General features: G+C 44.5%; 1 protein-coding gene across 1 annotated transcript in view; it reads left to right on the top strand.

Moving 5' to 3' along the window:
* LOC107105487 (serine/threonine-protein kinase BRSK2) overlaps window positions 1-21,362 on the top strand; it is a gene marked incomplete at its 5' end in the record, with an annotated part of 331,496 nt that overhangs the window by 260,245 nt on the left and 49,889 nt on the right. Inside the window, 3 exons of the mRNA XM_015405471.1 lie at window positions 2,395-2,455; window positions 6,290-6,497; window positions 12,814-12,862. Of these exons, the coding sequence (XP_015260957.1) occupies window positions 2,395-2,455; window positions 6,290-6,497; window positions 12,814-12,862 (318 nt within the window). The remainder of the gene's footprint in view (window positions 1-2,394; window positions 2,456-6,289; window positions 6,498-12,813; window positions 12,863-21,362) is intronic.

Below are 21,362 nucleotides of genomic sequence, written 5' to 3'. Positions count from 1 at the left end.
CCAATCAAGATTGGCCTTTAAAGCTTCCGCAGTGATAAAATCGCTGCCTGGAGCTTTGCCTTTTTTCAGGTTGTTAATTAGATGTTCAATTTCCTGTGCAGAGACCGGATCCCAGGAGGGGATGTTCTCGAGAGGGGTGGTAATAAATGAAACAGAGTGATAGGCACTGAATAGAGTCGAATAATGGTTTTCCCAGAGTTTTGGTGGAATCTTACTGGCTGGTACATTGCCGAGTTGTCTGTTGGAATTCGAAACCAGTTTCCAGAATTCTCTGCTGTCTTTTGCGTTGGCGGCTTTAATCAAGGCCTGCCATTTGTTTTGAGAGTCAGCTAACTTTTTGGCTCTCAAAATTGCCTTATATTCTTTTTTCTTCTTTTGAATTTCAGCTGCTGAAATAGAGTTTGGGGCACTTTGAAAAGCCTTAAAGGACCTAATTAGGCTTACCTTGGCCTGCCTACAATCCTTATCAAACCAACTATTGGAATAAGAGCTCCTTACATGGGTCTTATAAACTTCTTTTGAAAAAAGGGGGGTTAGTGTAGAGGTTAAATGAGTATATATGGTCAGAGGTGAGAGGTCTTCCTTTGCTTGGTTTGCAAAGTTACTGAAGAAAGTTTTCCCTTGCTCTGACAGAGTCCACCTAAGGAACTTATCGTTTAGCTCTTTATTCCACTTAAGTTTCTGTCTGCCTATCATTGGTATTGAAGTGGAATATGGATCGCAATTATTAGAAAAACCAGCTAAGTCCTTAGGCCATCTCAGTATAAGAGGAAGGTGGTCACTTTCAGGTCTTGCATCAACTAACAGATCAGTGACTCTTATAAAAAAGTCTTGCGAAGACAGTAGATAGTCTATTGTGGTATGCTTGGGGCCAGCCCAAAACGTAAATTGACCGGGGCAGTCTCCCTCTACGGCACCGTTAAGAATATACAAATCAAGCTTGTGGGCCATTTGTGCGAGGCATAGACCAGCGTAGTTTGCAACTGGATCTAAAGAAAAGATTTTATAAAAAGGAAGAGCACTGGCTGCAAAATTAAAACCATAGTTAAAAGTTAGCATCTCGTCATTTGTATGATTTGGGCTTGAGACAGATAAGAAGTTCCTTTTAATTCATATATAAATATGAATTATACACACATGCACACACACATATGCCATCATGGCATGCATCGTGGAACTTCCATGCTATTTTTGAGACACTGATCTTTGCTCTATGATTTTGATGGACTGGGTGGTGGAGGTGCCAAGAAAAGATGTGATGCCCCCACCCCAGCCATAAAGGACATACTTGATTTCAGATTCAGGATCTTTTCTGTAGTGTATTCAAAGCTGCCTTGAATGCATGATACATTGTGAAACATCTAATTGAAGTGTAATGTAAAGCTTCGTCCTGGGCTAGGATCCAAATCCATCCAATCGTGTTACTAGCCCAGGAAGCACCTAACCAATCACTTTCAAGCAAGCTCCCTGAGCGGGAACATCCGTGATTGGTCCTTATGCGAACAACCTTATTGGTTGGTATTTGTACAGTGGGTGTGGCTACATTAGCCGGGGATGTTTAAAAGCAGGACAGCTGCAATGTAAAGGCTGTTCCGGCTATCAGATGTTGATCCGTGTTGGAGTTGTGTTCGAGTTGAAGAATAAAGTTGTGTTAATCTTGCTGAATCACTCTCCGACTGCTTTGTTAAGTGAGCGACTTAACATTTTCAATAAGCAGCAGGATAGATAATTCATATGGAAACTTAGCTGGCCAGCCAAACTACAAGTAACTGCAGTGATCAGTCTTGCAAAATGTACGTTTTGCTGTCTTAACTCGTAAGAACAAAGGACGGTAGAAGCTTTCAGGTGCAAGCACACTTCCTCAGATACAGATGACAGCTGATACCATAAATAAAACTTTGTTGGTCTTAAAGGTGCCACTGGACTCAAACTTTGTTCGGCTGCTTCAGTCCAACATGGCTACCCCACCTGAATTTAACTAGTAAGAGATTAAAAAAAAAATTACTTGCAATGATTTTGCTTGGTGGGACAAATGATATAAATGAGATATTTTAAGATATGTGCTGAAAGTGGGGAGGGCCTGACTTTTGCAGTGCCAAAGTGGGGAAGCGAAGTGGGTCGGAGGCTGGGGGGTTAGGGTTAGGAGTGGCAGGAAACGTGCTGAAAGACCTTTGAGAAAGAGACCAATGAACAGGAAAATGGGATGTTTCAGTGTGTGCGTGTCTGCCCCCCGTATGCTTTCTGCAAAACATATGCTAGCCCTACAGGAGGTTTCCCAGATGAAATGCAAACAGCAAATCCATACAGAGATTAAATGTTGTGGTGGTTGGTGCTGTATGATAGTTCAATGACAAGAGTTTCTCAGGGCATTGTCTTCCTGTTGTGTTCTCTCAGGTCTCGATCAATCAGTGGAGCTTCGTCTGGCCTGTCAACCAGTCCCCTCAGCAGTCCAAGGGTAAGTGGGATTGTTTGGGAGGGGTCTTCGTTGTAACCTCCTGGTGAGCTCAGTGACCTGCTAATATTTCTTTCTGTGGATTGAGAGGTGTTTGTTTTGTCAACCAGAGATATGATGCAGAGATTAAATTTGTGACAATTGGTATAGGGTCTCCCTGTGGGTCTCTGTGTGCTAGTAGCATTGTTACCACCTAAAGCGTCATTGTGGCTTAATGGCAGTACTGCGTAAAATCCTGTTGGAGAGTTTATTGTGTAATGAGAAGAACATCTGCTGCCTAGTGAAAACCCAATGGTGAGGCATTGAACCATACAAGCTAGCACTAGCCTTGGAGTAAAAAGCACAGCTTAACGTAGCTGGGAAAACGACAACTTCTAGACAGCACAGGAATCATGCAGAGTTGGGACTACGATGCTCCAATGTGTAAACGGTAATCATTTGGATCTGATGGGGTACAAAAAGAATTATGCAGGAAAAGTAAGGAATTTTATAGCCTCAGTGAGAAGGGTGTCTCGGGATGGGAAGACAGGGACCGATTTCACACAAGAGCTGCGCTGTGGTCGCGCCTCCCTTTGCCCCGCTTCTATTGGTCAATTTCCCACTCGAAGTCACGTGGCCACATTTTGACCCATGGCTTCACCCAGTTTTCCCCACGGTTTCGTGATCCTCAAAAAACAGGAACACGAAACCGCGGGGGGAATTGGGCAAAACCGCAGGTCAAAATGTGGCTGTGCGGCTTCGAGTGGGAAATTGACCAATAGAAGCGGGGCAAAGGGAGGCGCGACCACAGCACAGCTCTTGTGTGAAATCGGTCAGGGTTTCCACACAGTCTCTTATTGACCAGGGCTTTACTTCAATTTAGTAAGTCACTGAACAAGGCAAAGCTTGTCCCCCCCGTCTTTAAAACTTAGTCATTTGTGTAAATGAAGTCCTACAAAAGCACCAAAGGCATAACCCTCCCTTTCAAGCCACCTTGGACCCTCACAAATGGGTCTTTCCTGTCTAATTAGAAGTAGTGGGTTAACCACCTTTCTGACTCCACCATTCTGCAGAAGTACAAGAGCTGTGGTGTATCAATGTGATATTGCAACTTCTCCCTGGCCCCAAATTACATTACAAATTATATTTAGTGTCAAACAGTGCTTTGGAACATCACTTGTCTGAAAGTGTTTTGTACAATTATTCCTTTTTTCTTATTGTATAAGTTAGTTCTTAGCCACCTGTCCCCAAAACTGCTCAAGGCAGATAATATAAAACAATACAAAATCAATCTGCAATTGAAAATTAATCAAACAGCAGCTGTAAAACTAATGATAAAACAACCCAAAATATCATTCAATAAAATAATAACAAAATAACAATGAACCAAGTAATGGTATAAGTCTCTGAATGCTAGGCGGTTGCATAATTGATTTTCCATGCAATTGTGATCTTGAAAACCTCCCTCAGCTGTGTATATTTGGTTCCTAGGAGCCATCTCTTTGGTTTTAGTTGAGGTGTGCAAGATCGAGTCCTGCAGGCAGCATTTGCAGTATCTTCAGCTACACAGTAATACTAATTTGCAATCCTTATTTAGAAGCAATAGTATTCCATCAGCTAAAGTAAATAGAGACACCGTGGAGCAGAAAACCTCTCAAATGACCATGACCTCAAAAAACTGATTGAAAGAGAACTGTGATTATTTAAAAACAACAACAATTGGGGTTGCATCTTTATTCCCTTGAAAGAAATAGCAAAAAGCCCATTGATTTAAATAGAAACAGATTGGACTCTGTAAATATTTAATTAGGTAAAGTAACTAATTAGGGATGCCAAAAGTAGTCTTTTTACCATTCTACCATGAGTCCTTTCTATTTGTGACTCTCTTCAGCAGAGCCGAAAAGTTACTGTATCAGGATTTCAATTTGGCTTTTCTCTTAATATTTATTTTACTATTATACATACAATAATAAATAATATAAAATAATATTAGATTTTATATAGTTTTATGTAATTGCCACTTTTCTATAAATTCAGAGCAAAAAGAAATTGCAGGGCAATATATATATTACAAACATATTTGTGATTCTTCTAAAGGACTGTTTTACAGAAAAGAGTTACCACAATTTCATTACGATGTTTTTTCTAATCTATAATTTTGTGTTTGTGTGTCTGTTTTGTTCCCTGAGTATGTTTGATTTCTGCTACAGTCTATTTCTTTGAATGCACTTGTAACTAACCTGTGTTACTTCAGGGTTTTTTGTTTTTAAAAGAAGATAATAATCCATTTTTTTCTTTTGGTATGGTAAATTATGAATGGTTGCTTACCTTTTCAAACTTGACACTTCACCGCATAATCATAGGATTCAATCACGAAATGAGATTCTGGGATTACTACAAAAAATCAAGCAGTGATTTATTGATTTTATTTTTGGGGACAACCATCTGTGATTTTGGGGGGACAATGGTCTCGTTATCAGGATGAGGTGGGGGGAAATTACTTTCTGTCTCAGTATATACCAGACTCGCTTTGGTGATGCTTTGAACTGAACTATGTAATCCCAAACCCTGTTGGTCCATGATCTCCTAAGATTTTACATTATGTGCCAGCCACAGAAAACAGAGCCCCCATGGATGGAAGGCCAGGGAAGGAAGGGGGATGAAGGGTTAGAGCCCCACTCCCCCATCTTCTATCTCATACGTACTCATGCACGACACATTGCCGAAGCCTTTGGAGCTTTGGCAGAGAAGAGTGAGATCTGATGTATGAACTAAGCCGTGTGCCTCTACCATCACTTGATGCACACATATTATTTTTGATGAGCCTTTCCCTGCTGTGTTTGATTGTGGTGGACATTTTGAGCTGGGAGAAGGCAAGCTCAGCCTACATGCTTATATATTGGCTTTCACTGTGGCTTGAATGGTGCTGCCTTCTACTCCCTCGCTTCCCTTCAGCCTTCTCTCTCTCTGTTAGAGAAGAAGTTAGAGCTCAGGGGTATGGCGCTTTCTCTCTCACACACAGCTTCTCCTCTGCCCTCGCCTACCCTGTTATTTTAATTTTGTTTTCCTTCATGTTACTTTTTGCTCTGTGGTTTTTTGTTGTTGTTGTTGTTGTTTTTTGCTGACACATAGTTGGTTAATATGATGAAGCTTGTGACAAAACTGTTGTTCTCACTACAACCACTGCTGCTGCTGTTGATTATGCTGCGTTCCCAGCTAACTGCATGTTTTTTGTTTTTGTTTGTGTTTGTGTGTTTTTTTTTGTTTCTTTGCAAACCCCTAACCCCACCTCCTTCAACCTCACCTCTATAACTCGTACCTCCTTGTGATGTGGCACACAATCACAACTCACATGGGCTTTATTTCTCCATTCACCCACTCTCTCTGTGTGTGTATGTGTGTGTTTTGTCGTTCTTGATGTGCATGAATACTCTCTGTATGTGTACCTTGTAGCCTATCAGAAAATTTTTCATCCCCCCTCAGACCCCTGACCTCCCTTTCTCCCCCCGACCCCAAGTGTCCTTGGACTCTGATGCTTGTAGGAACGTTTCCAGGCCTGGACATGTTCTCCAACCAAAACCAGCACTTCAGCCCAATCCAAAAACACAGACTTTACCATCCAAAAGCAAATTGGCTGATAAACCACTACAGTCTACTAAATCCAATCCACTTCCCTCTAGCAATGCTATTGTTCCTCCTTCCCAAAATGCCCCAGCACAGAACACTCAGAGCCACCTACCTGCTCCTGTGTTGAGCCCACAGCTGGCCGTTCCTACGGTGCAGACTAACCCTATGTCTCCTGTTAGATTGCTCCCTTCTAGTACTGACCCAAGCACCAAATCTATCCCCATCATACAGGTCACCCCTCACCCCTCTCCAAGGGGCAGTCCCCTCCCTACCCCCAAGGGGACACCTGTCCATACGCCAAAGGAGAGCCCAGCAGGCACACCCAACCCTACGCCACCATCCAGTCCCAGCATTGGAGGAATGCCCTGGAGAACACGACTCAACTCGATCAAAAACAGCTTCTTGGGGTCTCCTCGCTTCCACCGCAGGAAATTGCAAGGTATGTCTGTTCTGAGAAAATGGAAATTTAGTTTGGACAAGTAGCATATATGCTAGTGTATAGTATAAATGAGAGACATAGATAGTATGACAAGGGTGTTTGAAAATTCACAGGCCACCACTTGATTGTGTTGCTGTACTTGGCCTTTCTGACTATGCTGTTCAAGCAGTCTTGCTATGTGCAAAAATCTCTGTATATACCCTATTCCCAGATATTTTCCCTAGCTTTATCAACTTTAATTTTGCACAGCAAGTAAAATGTATTAGGCTTTTGTAATCCAAAATTGCGTTTTTAGGCCTTCATATAGAAATATTTTTCCAGTTAAATGGTTTTTAGCTCCCAGTATGCTACTTGAAGAATAATATAAACCAAAAGTATCTGTTTTCATTTTAAGATTGAAAATGTGGTATAAGGGTAGTTGCGGTTAGGGATGGGCATGAACCTTGTCACAAACCTAATTTCATTATGAACATCACGTGGTTTGTGACCTGAGGGTCATGCGATCGCACCTCTAACAAACCTCCCATAGCCCTCCATGCTTTTTGTAGAGATTTGTGTGGTTCGTGCGTCAGACACACTGTCACAGATCAATTAATTGGCAAAACAATGGGGGATGGACTTCCAGGTGAACTCACTGCTTGGACTTCACTCACAAGTGGCGCAGCTTGCAAAAGTCATTTAAAGGGAGCATTCCCTTTAAGTGGTTTTTGCAAGCCACACTGTGTGCGAGTGAAGTTCAAGCGGCGAGTTCACTCACTTCCAGGTGAATTCGCCACTTGGACTTCACTCATGCACAGCACGGCTTGCAAAAGCCATTTAAATGATTTTGCAAGCCAAACTGTGTGCGAGTGGAGTCCAAGTGGTGACTTCACTCAGAAGTGTGTGAACTCACCACTTTAATTTCACATGGCTTGCAAAACCCATTTAAAGGACACATTCCTTTTAAATGGCTTTTGCGAGATCTCCCCCCCTCCTTCCATTCTGCTGGTCTTAGGGAGCTGCCACTAGCAGAAAGGAAGGATGGAAAATCTCAGCTCTCTCCCCCCCCACCCTGCAGGAGGAGAAGCTGACCCCAGGATCTGCGTGTGGTTCTCCTCCCATGATGCCTTTAGCCCTCAGGGGGACCATTCTACCTCATCATGAACCTCATGAAATGAACTGGTTTGGTAAACAGGGAGGTTCATGAAGATTCATGGTTCGTGTGACCCTACGAACCAGGACGAATGAATCTTCATTTTCCTGGTTTGTGCCCATCCCTAGTTGTTGCACCATCTGCTCTCGCCATGCTGTAACATCCACTCATGGCTTTATTGCTTGTACTTCAGTTCTGCCCATCAAATTCCCCTGTTTATTTTTTGTCCTGCGCCACCCTCTGCGGATAATACTTGCATAAGCCATTCTCTCCCTCAGACCCAGTCTTCTGTAAATATGAGACGGCGCACTGTGTAGTGTTAGAACGAGAACATCCATCTTCAATACATTTGCTGTCTTGGGCTGATTCCACACCAAGGCTTTTTTTTGTTTTACCCCCATGATGGTCATATTGCTGTTGTGATTGTTGATTAATTTGCACTTGAAATAACAACTCCATACGACTCAGGGGAATCAATTTTTTTCACTCTTGTTAGCCATGGTTCCCCTTTCACACCAGATGCAGATTACAGTCCCACCCCCCTGCCCGCTGTTGTCATGTTGCCATCATGATTCTCTGTGTACCTTTTTGGTTTTTGGTGCATGTGTAGCACTGCTCAAGAATAGTGTGATGCTACACTTAAACCATATATTTGCAGATCATTCTTTCAGCATGACGAACTGCTCGAATAATTTGGTAATGCTAATTGCTGGAAGAGCCTGGATGTCCCATTGCAGTCATCGACATTGAATTGACTAATCGGCCTCCTCTTGCTTGGGGAAAGGGGAAAGAGCACTTCAGGAGCTTTTCAAATGCAGACTGAGAGAGCAGAGAAAAACACTTGTATTGTCGTAATGCAGTAACAGCACAAGAACTTGCCTTTGCCCTGTCCCCCCCAAGGAAAAAATTAAAATCTCAATTTTGTCGATGTCAGCAATGACACCAAGCAGGGGTCATTTCGTAGAAAAAGAGCTGCAGGAGCTCATTAGCATAACTCATTAGCATAACTTATTTGCATGTGCCACACCCCCGACATCACTGGAAGTGTGTCAGAAGGCATCACCCACCGCTCAGGCTCCACTTGGATTGCTAGCTATTGGGGGGGGAACGTGTAGATCTGTCCTCGCAGAGGAGGGAGAGCTTGTACCTGAATAAGACTTGGCCTTAAAGGTGCCACTGGACTGTTTTGGACCGGGGGGCCGGGGGGAGCTCTGCAACTCACCTGGCTGCTTCTTGCTCTGACTGAGGGCTGTTGGGAGCAGGGGGTGGGGCTTGTTGCATGTGCCCGCCCCCTGGGCTTTTTACTGCTGGAGCTCCGCTCCTGTGCGCTCCTGCAGGAAATGACCCCTGACACCAAGACAGTCCACTGTGAAAATGTAGAGCAGAGGAACAAAAGTGGCATTTCCTTTCATTCAAACACAAGGCATGCTTTGCCTTCTGTACACGTGACGAAGATCATCCCAACAACACCTTGCTTGGAAAGACTGGGGGTTTTTTTACTCCAGCTTTTTTTTAAAAAGTAGGGTTTTTTAGTAGGAAAAAACGGGCTGTTCACATTTTGTACGGGAATGGAAGATGATGTCATGTGGAAACAAAACAAAAGGTGCATAACGAGAGTTGCTGAAATGGAGGGAAACCTCTGCAGGAATTCAGCCTTAAACACAAGTATGTTCAACAAATAATTGGTGCTTTCAGGTTTTCTTGAGGCATGGGCTTTGGAAAGATAGGAGAACATTGAGAAAAATTGGGTTGCATCTAGTTATTTCTTGGGATCAATTTTCTTCTTAATAGGCATAGGGCTTAAAAAAATTACATCCATGATATTTCCGAATGTTATCAAGATGTAGGCCGCCAATGTGCTTTTGCTGGGAGAGATGTGGCAAGGGTGCATGAAAACGGCCATTAGAGGTCGGAAAACCAATTATGGAAGAGACCTTTTGGCTGAATTGTCATGGTGGCACACAAGGCTGTTTCCACACGTATGTGCCTATCTACAGTCTGCACTGTGTCTTGGTTCAGATTTACATCAGCTGTGCAACCAAATAATATTCATCCAAGTTGTAAGATCCAAAATACAGGCTGGAGTAATTGCTACTGTGGCCACTGGGCTGGAGATAGCAGGTCACAGCTTTGGTATTCAGTAAAAGTGTGATGTTTTGTTCTTTCTTTCTGGGCACTAAGTAGTGGAATGTACAGGAATGACGGTAGCCTCAAGTTAGAGACATCTAACTCAAGCCCTTTATTATTCAAGCTTCAGGAAAATGAATGTAGACAGACAAAACAAAACTAACAAAAAAACCCAGAAAAGGAGTCTGCAAGTATCAGTGCATGGTTAAGAAGAGTCGGAGAGTTGGCACCTTCCATGAAGTGATGCAAAATATGTTTCCAAATTTATCATAATTATTCCTTGTGAATGGCCTTTTTAGCATCACAGTTTTCCTTTGTTAAGCATGTGTGATTTCGCAGGGCTCTTTTTGTAGCAGGAACTCCTTTGCATATTAGGTGACACACCCCTAATGTAGCCAATCCTCCAAGAGCTTACAGTAGCCCCTGTAAGCTCTTGGAGGATTGGCTACATTAGGTGTGTGTGGCCTAATATGCAAAGGAGTTCCTGCTACAAAAAGAGCCCTGGACTGTGGCCTTGTGGGCATCTGTCTCCAGTCAGTCAAGATAAGTTGTCTTTGTTGCTAGGGAACTGTTTGTATGCAGTGTCCATGCGCATGATCAAAGTCTTTGCATGTTCATCAAGAAGCACATTAACTGCCTGCTACAAAAAGAGCCCTGGACTGTGGCCTTGTGGGCATCTGTCTCCAGTCAGTCAAGATAAGTTGTCTTTGTTGCTAGGGAACTGTTTGTATGCAGTGTCCATGCGCATGATCAAAGTCTTTGCATGTTCATCAAGAAGCACATTAACTGAAAAGTTTCCTCTTTGATAAACATACAGAGCTGTCATGGGACAGCCAGTGTCACTTAAATATTGAGACCTTTCCCCCCACAATGTCTCCTTATTTTTTTAATTAATATGGCAAAACAATAGGAATTAGTTTAACATATTGCACAAATTACTTTGGGCCCCTTTTGTCCATCACCAGTCATGGCAAGTGATAAAGATGCAGATTGAATTAATCCATCGGGCTCCATGCAAGGAACTGTCTGCATGGAACGGATGTGCCAGCTCCCCAACATAAGAGAACTGAAGGATTCACTGTCTGTTTCCAACTTAAGACAGCAGTAGTTTTTTATGTGTGCATGTGTCAATACAGCTTGCGTTATACAAGCACATGTATGTATGTATATTTTCCTGGCTGTCACTAGAAATTTCTATCATTCCTAATACAAGGCAGGTTTAAATTAAGCATCCAAAGGAGGAATTTTCACAGCTCAGCATTCCACCCTATTTGTACCTTGGTTAACCTTATCAGGGCCTGTATAGAAATATTGATTTCTATAGGTTTCATGTTTCCCCTGGAATGTCTCTTGCTGGGACCCTGCTGTGTTGATTTCCTGTTGAAGCCAAATAGAGAGGTCCAGATGGCCTCTATTGCCATGCCATAAAAACATTCCTTCACACCTCACAGGCCGGATATGGGGGGGGGAGGCATAGCTAATTGCCCTGGTGCAGTCTGATGCGCGATTACGCGATCGGAGGCATGGCTAATTGCCCTGGTGCAGTTTGATGCACGATTACGTGATCAGAAGCGCCGGCGGCACACCACGGGTCCTTCCCTCAGCGTTGGCGGGTAAACGAGGGACCGGAGGGGAATGCTGCGCGCTGGCGCGATCACACCACGGGTGTCTGGAGGCAGCCCGTGGTAAATGTTTACTAGTACCTTGGAGGTACTAGTTTTTTAAGGCGCTTTGTTGGCGGTAAGCCACTGGTGCGCTCCACTTCCCAGATGTTGGGGTGTGATCGCGCCCGGATAATCCGCCCACCATCCGTGACTCTCCCGCGGCAATTTTGGTAGATTTTATGTCCTGAATTTTAAGAGAGGCAAAATATCCCCTTTTCAGATGTTTCAAGTAACCAGGATGTCAAAAGAAAGGTCAGGGGCCTCCAACATCATGCCCTTGGGCACCATGATGCCTGTTGACACCTATCCTGATGTGCACCATGTGTTACGGAATGTGGGTGGGGCTAGGTAAATCTTTTGGCCAGCAGGGCTTCTGATTGGCCACTGTAGATCTGATTGGCTGTGCAGATTTCTAAGACGTTGCACTGCCACCACAGCCCAAGGGTCTTCACTGCGTGACTGAAAGTCAGCTTTATGCATACAAGAAAATATTTTTAAACAAGTTAATTTTAAAAGGCATTCTGTTAAAGAAGAAGAAGAAGAAGAGATTGGATTTATACCCTGCCCTTCACTACCCAAAGGTATCTCAGAGCGGCTCACAAACTCCTTTCCCTTCCCCTCCCCACAACAGACACCCTGTGAGGTCGGTGGGGCTGAGAGAGCTCTGACAAAAACTGCTCTTTTTCAAGGACAGCTCTTATCAGAACTATGGCTTGCCCAAGGTCATCCAGCCAGGTGTGAGTGGAGGAGCGGGGGAATCAAACCTGGTTCTCCCAGATTAGAGTCCGCGCACTTAACCGCTACACCAAACTGGCTGAAATGTTGAAGAGTTACTTGGCCCTGAAATGTAGAAGAGTTACTATTAGAGCTACACATGACCTCACTCCCTGCCATTTTGTGGTTGGTTCTGTCCCCTGTGGCAGCCATTTCGTGGTTGAACCCACCACCCTATCAGAATTCCAAAGGTATCTGCGGGCTCAAAAAAGTTGGGGACCTCTGGACTAGATGGTACCAAATTTTAGCTTTCTTTCTGTCATAGAATGTCCTTAATTATTTTGATACCAACAGTGAATGAGTAAGGTCCAAGTATAGACAGAGTCAAAGATTGTTGAAAGTAATTAAACAGAAGAATCTAAGAATCTAAGACAGCGAAGAATCTAAGAATCTAAGACAGCCAAGTAGCCCAGTCGTCTATATATAAACAGAAAGGTTAGATGCATTTGAACACCTTGGGATCAGTGATTAATCGATTAAGTAAAGACTGCGGAGTTTGAGATGCGTTTTAGTATACTTAGAATTCATCAGGATGTTACTGACTTGGAAACAGCAAAAGGAGGTTTTATTTAATCCATATTTCCCTTTATTTTCCCGTTCTGTATCTGCATATGTACAGTACCTACACCAGAAGAGATGTCGAATTTAACTCCAGAATCTTCCCCAGAGTAAGTAATTCAGTGTCATATTACCCGTATCACCACCAACTGGATTCTTGTGTCTCTGGCAATACAATTAGTATGGGACAAAATACTGCATGCCCTCTGTTCTCCCGCTTTCAGTTCTGCTGCTGCTGCTGCATCATAGCTTGCTTCGCCAGACTCTCTTAATCACTTAGCCATTTCATGTTTTAACCTGACCGTGAGATTTCTGCGGTGAATGTCAATCAATCAAAAGTAGGTTTGCAGCTCACAGAGCTAATCTTTTAAGCATGGTTTTATTTTAAGTTTTTAAAAAAATCTTTGTGTTTGTGTCCTTTATAAAGTTTATATCTCTGCGACCTGGCATTACATTTTATGACACACGTGGCCTGCCCCAACAAGGTCTCATTAATGTCAGATTCGGCCCTCGTAACAAATGAGTTCGACACCCCTGTATTAGGGCCTATCGCCTAGATTATAATAAGCCATAAACATGTAGCAGAAACAGCAGATGTACACCACCATCTGAAAAAGGTGAAAACATTATTTCTGATGTCAGATGAGCTCTGAGTTAGACCTTCTGCCGAAAAATAAAAGTTATCCATTAAGCCAACCCAAGGTAAAAATGTCTCAGTAAGTTCAGCAAGTTCCATCCTTCATACTTTATTGAAAATAATATTTTGCATTCTGAATCTTGAATGTACCTCTGTATTTGATGAAAGAAAAATGCTGAAGACATGGTACTAAAGCTCAGTTCATAATTAACATGCCTCCTTTCCTGGGAGCTTTGTTAAATAGACAGTAAGCCTAGGTTCTTGGGATTCTTCATCAGGAGGTTGCCTACTGAGATGTAACTCACTCCATGACCACATGGTCCATGCTGTTAAGGCTGATCTGGTTGAGTCAAAAGTTACTGCAGAAGCACTGGAAGAGTTTCTGCTTGCTATAGAAAAGGCAATAGCATAAAAAAGTACAGAATGGGGTCGCCAGCCCCCAGGTCCAGGCGGGGTTTCCCCCGCTTCTGGAGGCTCCAGTCATTTTTTTAATGGACATTGGGGGCACAGTGAGTGGGGCCACAGTGAGCAGTGAGCGGGGCAGGAGCACGCAGGTCTGAATCCCAAGTGGTCAATCGCCACTGGGAAACCAGCCTGCATGCCGCAGCCCCCACCCCACTCGGGTCTTATTGTTAGCAGAGCTGCGGCCAGCGACAGCCCCTCTCTGTGTGTGCTGAAAGATTTAAAGTGCCCTCCAGCTGATCAGCAGGTAGGGTTGCCAAGTCGCGGCAGGGGATTGTGTGGCTTTGCAGAATCCGTGCCGCGGGGACGGTAAGATGCGTTGCACCCACCATCGCCAGGACATGACGCTATGCGTCGCTCTGGCAACGGGGCTCCAAACAGCCCCGTTGCCAGAGTGACGCATAGCGTCATGTCCTGACGACGGTGGTGCAACGCATCTCACCGTCCCCATGGCACGGATTCAGCAAAGACATGTGGATCCCCCGCTGCGATTTGGCGAGATTTGGGAGCCCTATCAGCAGGCCACATGCTCCCTGCCAATCGGCTGAAACCCTTTAAATCTCTGCAGGAGGGGGCGAAGGGGTGGCCCCCCGCCGGAGCGGTGAGGGGACCTCTGGCAACCCTAGTATAGAAGCCATTTAATAAAGTTGTTTTCATCCTAACGTAACGCCCAATGTCCATTAAATAAAAATGTGCCTGAAAAACTGCATACGCCTATTTGTATACAGTTTGTTTTGGTACATCCAGTGCCCCCCATAGACTTCCTTGGCCATTGATATCATTTGACACTTGATAGAGGCAGAAAGTGAAGTAATCACGAGCTCCACATGATGATTTTGGAGCAAGACACTTTTCAAATCCTAGTGCTTTGCATTGTTTTTTTTTTAAATCCTGGGTATTCTGTCACTGATGTAACAGCAACAAAGGGTGATAGAAGTGACTGAAGAATGAAAGTGAGTAGAGGTTGACGATCCCATTATAAGCAGAGTTATACCCTTTAAGTCCAGTGAAGTCAATGGGTTTAGAAGGGTGTAACTCTGTTTAGGGTTACACTGATAGAGAGCTTCAGGAGAAAGGATACAAATATTTAAAGTACGTCACCTTTATCTTTTCATGGTGTAGGGTAGCACTGAAAGCAAAGAACCCTCCCTCTCTTTTCCGTCACTTCTTCCTTTTCTGCTTATATGTGAGATCCTCTGTGAATCCACTGTCTTTTTCTGCCCCTTACTCTCCCTTTAAGAAGCACTTTGTAAAGTGCAGCCTTAGTAGGCAGTTTGGATGCCAAACAAGCCCTAAGGCCCTTTCCCCCTTTCCAATATAATTGCTGAATTAATGGGTTCAATTTGATGGCACCCTGCAGTAAACATAATAAAAGTTGTAAAAAATAATGAACTGCATTTTTATTTCAGCCATCAAGGCCTTTATGCTCTGTGACCACTTTGGAGGGGTTTTTGTTTTTTTTTTTTTGGGGGGGGAGTTGCTTCAGAAATAAGATGTCTTGAAGAAAAATGTTTGCTGGCCCTGCGATTCAAATGTTACGTAAATGTGTTTCCATTCTCTGTTGCTGTATCTTTTAATGACTCTAATTCGTTTAACAGTTCTGATGACTGGATAATATACCTTGACATGTCTAGGTAATGTGTATCATTTCACTTGTGGGAAGAGCCTAGATAATTTAATAGAAATGAAAGTGATAGGCCCACATCCTCTTCTGATGTAAAGCAGCATGACTCCATCTGATCTTTAAATTTACCATATATATCCATCTATATATTTATTTATTTATTTATTTCATTCCATTCCATTTATATCCCGCCCTCCCCACAGCTCAGGGCGGCTTACAAGGCACAAAGTGCAATAAAAATAAATAGATTAAAACAACTAAAGAAAAAGAAATTGTGGACAAGAATGGTATAAGAAGAGCTTTCTTTAAATATTATGCAAATCTTTTTGGTAAAAAACTAATAGACAAGGCTAAAATAAACAGATATTTGGAAAAACGGAATATACAAAAAATGTCAGAGAAGTACAAAGAGATGTTAAATAATCCAATAACAAAAAACAAAACTAAAACTAAAACTAAAAAATCCACAGCTCACTGGATACATGAAAGGCTAAAATTACACACTCTGCATTGTATATCAGGAGGGTGTCCGAGGTCAGATGGGGGACACGATGAGCCACGATGTTCCAATTACTCCATCGGCCCAACCCGCCGGTCCTGCTCCACAATTATGCGGCGGTAGTAGTGGCGGCGGGGGGCCCCTCCCCAAAACCCTGCAAGAGCTCCGTCTTTCAGGCTGTGCGGAACTGTAAAAGGTCCCGCAGAGCCCTGATTTCCTCCGGGAGCTCATTCCACCAGGTAGGAGCCGCCACCGAAAAGGACCTGGCCCTCGTGGTAGCTAGCCTGGCCTCTTTAGGGCCCGGGGTCACCAGATGGAATTGTGACCCGACCGAAGTGCTCTTTGGGGCCTATATGGGGAAAGGCGGTCCCTCAGGTATGCCGGACCCTGGCCATATATAACCATTCAACCTACAAAGATATGTATCCTGAATAGACATCAAGGCTGTTTCATGCTAAACATTTTCATACTGAATCTTCCTTCAGTCTCAGTTTACCAACCCCTGTATGATCATCTTAGCATGTTCTGGGATATCACACTGATGTTATTTATAACTGAAGTGTTTATGCTCCAGCAGAACAGGATTCTGCACACACAGGAACTGCAGATGTGAATGTGATGTGCACCCAAATGAAAATGACAGTGCCATCCTAAACTGAGCAAACCCATCTGAAGACCGCCAGTTTGTAGAATCATAGAATGTTGGAGTTGGAAGGGACCTTGCAGGTCATCTAGTCCAACCCCCTGGCACTCTGCAGGAGCATAGCCGAAAGATAGCCCTACAACATATCCAAAAGATGGTGGTCCAGCCCCCGTTTGAAAACGTCCAGCGAAGGAGCATCCACCACCTCCCGAGGCAGACTGTTCCACTGCTCAACCACTCTTACAGTTAGGAAGTTTCTCCTGATATTTAGCCGGTAACGACTCCCTTGTAATTTCCACCCATTTCCGGAGCAAGAGAGAATAGATCTGCTCCATCTTCTACATGACAACCCTTCAGATACTTGAAGACTGCAATCATGTCCCTTCTAAGCCTTCTCTTTCCCAGGCTAAACATACCCAACTCTTTCAGCCTTTCCTCATAAGACTTGGATTCCAACCCTCTCACCATCCTGGTTGCCCTCTTCTGGACACGCTCAAGCTTGTCAACATCCTTCCTAAAATGTGGTGCCCAAAACTGGACACAGTACTCCAGGTGAGGCCTGACCATAGCAGAATAGAGCGGAACTACCAGCTCCCGTGATCTGGACACAGTGCTTCTGTTAATGCATCCTAAGATTGCATTAGCTTTCTTCACAGCCACATCACACTGCAGGCTCATGTTTAGCTTGTGATCAACCAGAACACCTAGATCCCTTTCACATGTGCTGCTGTCAAGCCGAGTCCCTCCAATTCTATATCTGTGCCTTTGAATTTTTTTGTACCTAAGTGTAGGACTTTGCATCGCTCTGAGACACCTTTGGGTAGTGAAGGGCGGGGTATAAATCCAATCTCTTCTCTTCTTCTTCTAAATCCACTGAAGTCAATGGGTGCCAGTGCCATCGTCTGCTTTTGGCGGGATGGGCATTCAATTGCACATGTCTATTCTAGCCCAACTAGTGACATCTATACATCTTCTCAATACATGGCTTGTATTGGATTATGGCATCCCTTGTTAGTGCAAACTTTATTCCAAATACTTGCATGTTGGTCAGAAAGACCTCAGATACGGCTATAACAGAAATCTTTAAGTGAAAAGCCTGCAAAAACCTTTTCATCAACCTTAGCATGTCGGATACATATATTTTATGCTTTTTGTGTGTCTGGGAAAGATTGAAGGTCGAAGAAGACGGGGACGGCAAAGGATGAGATGGTTAGACAGTGTCATAGATGCAACGAACACGAAGTTGAGCAAACTTCAGAGGACGGCGGAAGACAGGAGGGCCTGGCGTGATCGTGTCCATGGGGTCGCGAAGAGTCAGACTCGACTGTGCGACTGAACAACAACAACGGGTTTACAGTGACTCTCATCCATAGTATTCTCCATTCTAATAATACTGGAATGAATACTTTCTTCAAAATACTACTGCAAAGCAAAACTTAGGCTGCAATTCTATGCAGTTTGGGCTAGTTAGCTCCCTCTGAATTCAGTGTTGTTTAAACAGCCTAAAGGTATACAGGTGTGCAGGCACAAGGGGGAAAAATGAGATAACTGCCTATAAAACAGTAAAAGCATCACAGATTCCTGGGGTTATCTAATTTTCATTATTACGTTTATATTTGCTATAATCTTCCAAAACTCTGACTTTAATTTTTTTACACAATGTGTGCCAGAAGATGGAGCTATGCTGATTTACAGAGAGATGAGGCCTCAATTCAACAAAGTCCTAAATCATGTGATTCCTGTTGAATTGATAAAATTGGGCTTTGTGTAAATGTGCACTAGGCTTCTTAACTTAGAATCTAGCCCATAGGGGCCTAGAACCCCCATGTAGACGCTAGAACTGCTAATAGAAACTGAATGTATGTAATCTTTTCCAAAACTGATTTTATCCAACAGTGATACCATTCTGTCTAATTACATGATATGCCTTAAAGGGAATATTTATACACAGAATTACATAGGACTATGTGCTCTGTCCAGTATATCTGCTGTTTGCCATCTATCGCTGGAAGCACTGTTCATAAGAGGAGGCCAGCTGCTGTGTTTTTCAAAGCTGTGTATAGTCACCTCTTTATCCTTTCAGGATATCTTATAAGGTGGTTCTGAGCTGTGTCCAGTGTTCCCTCTAAGCTGAGTTAGTGTGAGCTAGCTCACAGCTTTTTAGCCTCCGGCTCACACTTTTTTTGTCTCAGCTCAGGAAGAACAGCTCCAGAGCAAACTAATTTATGCAGTAGCCAAATCGCTTGCTCACAACTTTAATGCAAGTAGCTCACAAAGTAGAGTTTTTGCTCACAAGACTCTACAGCTTAGAGGGAGCATTGGCTGTGTCTAGTTCTAATGCTCCTTTCATTTCTTGTTTTATTTTTCTTCCGCGTAGGGCAATTCCCATGATCATTTATTTTCACATATATGCCACAAACAGAAAGAGCATATTAGAAGGAATAAACACACCCGCGGAGGAAGCAGCAGAGAGCCAGTTTGGTGTAGTGGTCAGGAGCACGGACTCTAATCTGGGAGAACCAGGTTTGATTCCCCACTCCTCTACATGCAGCGGCTGGGGTCAACATTGGGCCGGTTCAAGTTATTTCAGAGCTGTTCTCTCACAAGCAGTTCTTGAAAAGAGCTTGCTCAGCCCCACCTACCTCACAGGGTGTCTGTTGTGTGGAGAGGAAGGGAAAGGAGGTTGTAAACTGCTCTGAGACTCCTTTGGGTAGTGAAGGGTGGGGAATAAATCCAATCTCTCCTCCTCCTCCTTCTAAATGGGTGGAGGAAGGGAGCAATGGCCTTCCCCCATCTCTTCCTTTGCCCTTCCATCTTGTGATCCACCACATCAGTGCAGAAACACCAAAGCAGCCAGACTCACAGCTAGGGTTGCCAAGTCCTACTGGAGCTGCAGCGGGGGGAATCCTGGCCATCTCCAGGAGGTACCATAGAGTTTTCCCTCGAATGATAGAGCGTCCCCCCGCAACGTGCCCGACACAATGATGTCACCTCTGGGTGACATCATCACGCCGGGCACGTCTCCGTGGTCCCAGCAATTTGGGGGTGGGGTTCCCCCTGGTGGCCCGATCCGGGCCAGCGGGTAATGGACCCATCTCCCCGCACCACCCCCCGGGGACCCGGCAACCCTAATCACACTCCCTTTTCCTCTTCACACTTGAAACACTGTGCCACCACTGGGCTGTAGGGAAGGGAAAAGTCTATTAAGAGGCTTTCTGGAATGGCAGTGCTGTGAAGGAAAAGGGCAATCGCCGCTTTAAGGCTTTTAATGTTTCAGAACCAGGGGTCATTTCCTGCAGGAGCGCACAGGAGTGGAATTCCAGCAGTAAAGAGCCCAGGGGGCGGGCACATGCAACAAGCCCCACCCCCTGCTCCCAGGAGTCCTCAGTCAGAGCAAGAAGCAGCCAGGTAAGTTGCAGAGCTCCCCCTAGCTCCCCGATCCAAAACAGTCCAGTGGCACCTTTAAGACCAAGTTTTATTCAGGTACAAGCTCTCCCTCCTCTGCCAGGACAGATCTGCACGTTCCCCCCTCCCCCAATAGCTAGCAATCCAAAACAGTCCAGTGGAGCCTGAGCGGTGGGTGTTGCCTTCTGACACACTGCTGGGGGTGTGGCATATGCAAATAAGTTATGCTAATGAGTTATGCTAATGAGCTCCTGCACCTCTTTTTCTACAAAATGACCCCTGGTCAGAACCCACAGCCAACAACTGAGTACACGCTTATCAGAAAGGTTATACTTTATTGTAGAGCCATAGATGCAATAACAAAGTCACCCCTACAAGCATAATGGGGTATAGGGTATTCGTATGCACCTCCACCTTCCTTGGGCCAATTAGCCACATTCCCGCGCGCAGAAGAAGGAGCTCCAGGCCATTAGTGCCAAAGCTGGGAACCGACAGTGCTCCTACGGTTCCCTCACTCCCAGACACCACACCACCTGCACAGCTATACATAAGCAAGCGTTACAGTAGTGAAGAAGCACAGAAGGAATGCAGCGGTACTTTGTACACAGGTCAATGAAGCATCTGACCCCTTCTGCTACCATGGCAGCAGAGCTGACATAATGGGGTTTTAAAGGGCAGTCCCTCTTTCCCCCTTCACAGCTGAACAGCAGCAGCACTGCCCAGTAGCACGGGGGGGGGGGAGTCCATTAAAGGGCCAGAAGGGGGTGAGGAAAATGAAGCCAGGCTCCACCCTCTCCAAAGATTGGCTATCCACATCAATGTTCCCTCTAAGCTGTGGAGGCTTGTGAGCAAAAATTCTACGTTGTGAGCTCCTGGCATTAAAGTTGTGAGCAAGTGATTTGGCTGCTGCATACATTAGTTTGCTCTGGAGCCCTCCTTCCTGAGCTGAGACAAAAATCTGTGAGCTGGAGGCTAAAAAACTGTGAGCTAGCTCACACCAACTCAGCTTAGAGGGAACACTGATCCACATGGATGCTTGCCCACAGCCACCCTGCAGTGTCCCCTTTGGGCTGAAGCAAAGGGGTGTTTCTCTTTGCTCCAGTTCGAAGGGGGAAAACCTTAGGATCCACACACATCCTGCTTGTAATGAGCATGGCATTGTGTGGAGGAGGGGACTCACTGTGGGGGGGGGGAGGCAAAGCAAACAATCCGTGTGGAAGGCACTGAAATAATCCATCTCTAACCCCCCACCCTCCCACTCCAGAAGCCTAAACAGATGCAAAGAAAAGAAATTCCCAGCGATGTCCAGGACACTTTGGGTAGGGGTGCCAGCCTCCAGG

The sequence above is a fragment of the Gekko japonicus genome, unplaced genomic scaffold (genome assembly GCF_001447785.1).
Source record: "Gekko japonicus isolate JY-2015 unplaced genomic scaffold, Gekko_japonicus_V1.1 scaffold1845, whole genome shotgun sequence".
NCBI lineage: Eukaryota > Metazoa > Chordata > Lepidosauria > Squamata > Gekkonidae > Gekko > Gekko japonicus.
This window is presented reverse-complemented; position numbering and strand designations above follow the sequence as displayed.